Below are 4,486 nucleotides of genomic sequence, written 5' to 3'. Positions count from 1 at the left end.
CTGGAGTAGAGTGGAAGGATGGGCCAAATGGCCATCTATTTTAGTAACAGACACCTGATAGAACCAGAAAGACCTGCCAAGTTGCGATTTATTTCAGGAAGGATCACAAGCTCATTTCATTTACTAAGAAAAACTGGAAGAGAAAAAGTTGTTTCATCATTTCTCCAATTTTGGAGGGTTAATATGAGTTGAAAGATGCTGGTATATCCAGGCTGGCCAGTACTGAGCTGTAAGGATGGGAACAAGAGATAAAAGCTATTTGCAAATTGGCATGCCACTTACCAACTCAGTCCAAAAATCAACCCATGTTCCATCTCAATCCGTGTCAAAGCTTTTACCTTCAACTCCTCCCTTTCTATGACGATATTTTATTTGTCTTAATGCACCATGGGTTGCGATGCCTCGTGTTTTGCAAGTGCTATTGCTAGAATCAATGGCTCTTTCATGATTTGTCCTGGGGACAAACAACTTGAGCAGATTGCTATCTATGTTTAGACATTATTCAACTATTAAACCTTTAAATAAGACTCTGAAGAGGACGCTAGTTACCTATTTATTGACAAAAGGATATCAACAATAATCTTTCTATGCATTCACAGAATTAAGGTGTTTCAGATGAGTGAAAAGGAAGTTGGAAATCTTCTATCTAATTGTTATCAATGTTAGTACGTATCCTGCTCTGTATTTTTAATTTCTTTAAACACTAAAAATTAAATGGTTTTGTACAATTGGGAAGTGAAGTCTCTAATGCGCAAAGTATTCACTTCTTAGCACAGAATTATTAGCAGCAACAATGAGCCAAAGATTGCAGAAAGGCTCAATTTGGCACTATGTCCACTATTAGGCAGCCTTGGGTACTCATCAGGAGGGGGCATGACGCATTCATCACCATTAAACATAATTCTTCTTGGGAAAGCCCATCCTTCTCTGAAAGTGAACACCCCTTGATCTTTGTGAAGCAACATTTCAGTTTGCACATTTCCCCTTTCACCTTCCTCTAGCAGCATGTCATTGTAGTACTGAATCCCCCAAAACATCCCTGTATCATCTGCATTAACGCATAAAAATAATATACTTGTCTCACTAAGATTTTCAAATCCACAAAAAAAAAAAAACCTAGCAGAGCATCTGCCAGTGATTGTAATTGCGAGTAAATCTCAATGTGGTTTGATCTGACTTACTGATATAACCATACTGGTTAAGTGGCTCATAGTTGAAGCTGAAAACTTGTGTCAGGCTTTTTAGGTTGGGGTGTGATGCCACCAAGTTCCAATGGCTATAATTCTTCATGATATGCAGATTATTCACCGTTATCTTGACCCGCCAATATTCTTTGTAACTTCGTTTCACATGCCAATGGACCCGTATTGGGCACATATGCTGCGTGCACCTGACTAAAGATGGTTGCTCCTGATTTGGATCTTCTAGTTCTTGCAACAGCGATGGTGTTTCACCAAACCTGTTTAGAAAAAATCGTGATAGCATGGTCAATCTGCCGATTGCAAAGGATCAAAATATTATTGTCGTATGTTTATTTCTCCATTCTGATAATAATGAAAGGTAAGTACTAGATTAACTTTGCGGAATGACAGAATCTATGAAACTGTTTTTATATGTAGCTTCAAGGAGGAATATCATCAAATTCGACTACAACAATTTTAGGAGAGCTAGGCACTTTTTCTGGTTAAACAAGAACTATTTAAGGATGCAATACAAGCTAGCTAGATGCTTCTTTGATCATCTCATGGTAAGAAGGAACGTGTTGCAATCATACTTGCAATTAGATAAAGCACAGCAAAGCCATAAAAAATACAGGACTGATTCTCCTTTCCTCAATCATAAATAACTATATTAGTTTTCGTTTAGGAGTTTGGTTTTGATAATTGATGTATATATTTTCTTTCATAGGATCATTAATCGAGGTTATTTCCAGGTGCACCTTATTATATATATCTCAGATGATGAAAGAACTAGAGAGGATTTACTTTACACATTTTGCTTCAGGTAATCCTTGGCAGCTGCAGCTGCACTTGGGACAGGGAACAATTGACCTATTGTAGAATGCAGATAAGGAGACGCAGCACTTTGGAGAAGTTGATGCCAGAAACGGGGAGTAGATACATGTCACGTTCCAAGTTCCTGCAATAGATCCATGCAGAAACACACTACAGGGCATTGGTACTCTATCATGTAGTACATCCATATCAAACTATGGCATTTTCATAAGTGTTTAATATTTTATGTATATATATATATATAAATAAAATAAGATTGAATTCTGCTAAGGGTAAAAAGACAAGTGTGACTCCTGCTCTAATTCCCTTAAGCAAAACAAACTACCGATTCCCAATTTGCAATTCTCACTTGCTTTTCAAAATCTAGAACATGATCATTACTATTAGCTAGATATCATTTATGTTACTTAAGAAATGGAAAGGCTTGCAAGGAAATGTATAATTGGAAAGAACTTACCAAGAGCTTGTGTCCACCGACGGCCTCCATCAGAAGTATACTTACTTGGTGCAACCGAAACTGGGTTCCCACAGGAATATCCTGGAATTCCAAGAGTGAAATTTTCTGGCATTATGAAGTCTGAAACGTTGACAGATCCAGCAACCATCTGAAAAACCGCAGTAATCTTATCAGGGTCTTGTACCATGGATGTTAGAACGCCTCCTTTGCAACAATTAGCGGTCTGCAGATTGTACAAGGCTCCGGGTAAAAGGTCAACAATCACTGGCTTCTTTTCACAACAATGAGGAAGTTCTTGTCCCTTGAACCTAGAGCAGTTTCCTTGCTCTGTAGCCTCAGCTCCCTGCATGCTCCAAATCACCTCATCACCTACCCACGCCCAACCCAGCTTCCAGCCAGGCCGCTCTATTTGGCGATATAGTTGGTGGTTAAGTATGGATACCTTCAGCTGCAATTACAGAAGCAAAAACGTGGAACTTAAACCATAATTCATGGTCATACTAGTATTCCTTAGACATGAGTACTGGAAGCAACCCTTATCTCGACTCCCAGAGAAACGAAAATGACAGTAATCCAGGAAAGAAAACTATGTATAAAAGCTTGAGTGGCGTGCATCTACTGGGATTACTCTGTTGTTCACCCATATATATACATGTTCCCATAGCAAATTCAGTACTTACATAGTAAAGTACTGGCCTGGAATCTGGATGACTGGATCACTTATCAAAACCCCAAAGCACTTATTCCTTCACATTGAATTTGGAATCCAAGAATTTGTTCTATTCCATCAATTGTTTTCCTTTTAAATATTAAGGAAGAAAAAACAAGCCATCTAGAGTCATCCACTCCATTTCTCTCTACATGTTCAACAACTTAAACAAGCTACCTAATTAAAAAAAGTTGTTATTATTATTATTATTATTCTTTTTTTGGGTCTGATTCTAGTGAAAAGTTTATGATTGTGAAACATGCAATCGCAGACAAAACAAAAAGACTGCACTAGGTGCAGTTGAACTTGAACGTGAACATGAACATGGTCCATGGGCGGTTGCATTTCCAAATTAAAAGAAAAAAAAAAACCATGACTTGAACTCCAAGCTTTCTGAGATGTTTCTTACTCTTTACAAAGACGATATTACCCCATGATGATGTGTTGGGCAACAATTGGAGAAACAGGCCAACAGTTTGTGGACCCCAGCTGCCCCCAAAGCACAACCCAAGACAAACAAACGGACATTCTTTTCGACTCAAAAGAGGCTGAGAAGAGGGCATGCACTGGACTTGACTGAGTCTGTAACATAACAGATTAACGCTTCTTCTGGTATAATTTTTAAGTTTCTTGATGCTTTGTTCAGTGTTGCCTACTAATCAGGGTGGCATCCCAGGGTGAGAAATGGAAGTTTTGACAAAATTTAATGCCTATAAAATTAACCAGCCATTAAAATAGGAGTGATAAAGAATTATTGGGAGTGAGAACTTACATCATTTTTATCAAGATTGGATTGCAGAAGATCCCATTTGATAGTTATGTTGCCATGAGGATCCAAAGGATCATATCCATCTGCATTTTAATCAGAATCAACCCCCCATGAAAAAAATAAAACTTCAACGTAAAATACTTGGAAAAAAAAAGGGAAAAATTCAATGTACAGTTACAATACAAAAGACTTAAAACAAAAATGAGAAAAAAAGAAAGAAAGAATACTTACATGAAGGTGAAACTGAGCTCAAAAGAAAGAAGAAGAAGAAGGTGAAGACCATATAGACTGATCTTTGAACAACAACACAAAAAGGGTTCATTTCCAAAACTCCAAAAGAGACTGATGACTCTTTCCTTATTTCACCCTACAAGGGCTTTTGTTGGCTTTCGGTCCACAATGAGAGTGGCAGAAGAGACAGAAGAGAAGAGAGAAGTTACACAAGGCAAGATATGTTAAAGTGTTTTCATGGCATGTAGCTTCGTCTCTCTCTTACTAAATGAAATTTATTGTTTTCTCTTAAAAAGAAGAAATTA

The 4,486-nt window shown here is 37.7% G+C and overlaps 1 protein-coding gene across 1 annotated transcript; it reads right to left on the bottom strand.

Annotated features, from left to right (window-relative positions):
- Positions 1–767: 767 nt before the first annotated feature.
- On the bottom strand, positions 768–4,278 carry COBL6 (COBRA-like protein 6 precursor). Its single transcript, XM_021430257.2, has 6 exons — positions 4,182–4,278; positions 3,954–4,033; positions 2,473–2,920; positions 1,986–2,139; positions 1,182–1,459; positions 768–1,048 (listed from the first exon to the last, which is right to left on the bottom strand). The coding sequence occupies exons 1-6, from the start codon at positions 4,270–4,272 to the stop codon at positions 768–770; spliced, it is 1,332 nt and encodes a 443-aa protein (XP_021285932.2). The 5' UTR covers positions 4,273–4,278.
- Positions 4,279–4,486: the final 208 nt, after the last annotated feature.

This window comes from Theobroma umbraticum, unplaced genomic scaffold (assembly GCF_002168275.2).
Source record: "Theobroma umbraticum cultivar Fairchild unplaced genomic scaffold, ASM216827v3 scaffold_50.0, whole genome shotgun sequence".
Taxonomy (NCBI): Eukaryota; Viridiplantae; Streptophyta; class Magnoliopsida; order Malvales; family Malvaceae; genus Theobroma; species Theobroma umbraticum.
This window is presented reverse-complemented; position numbering and strand designations above follow the sequence as displayed.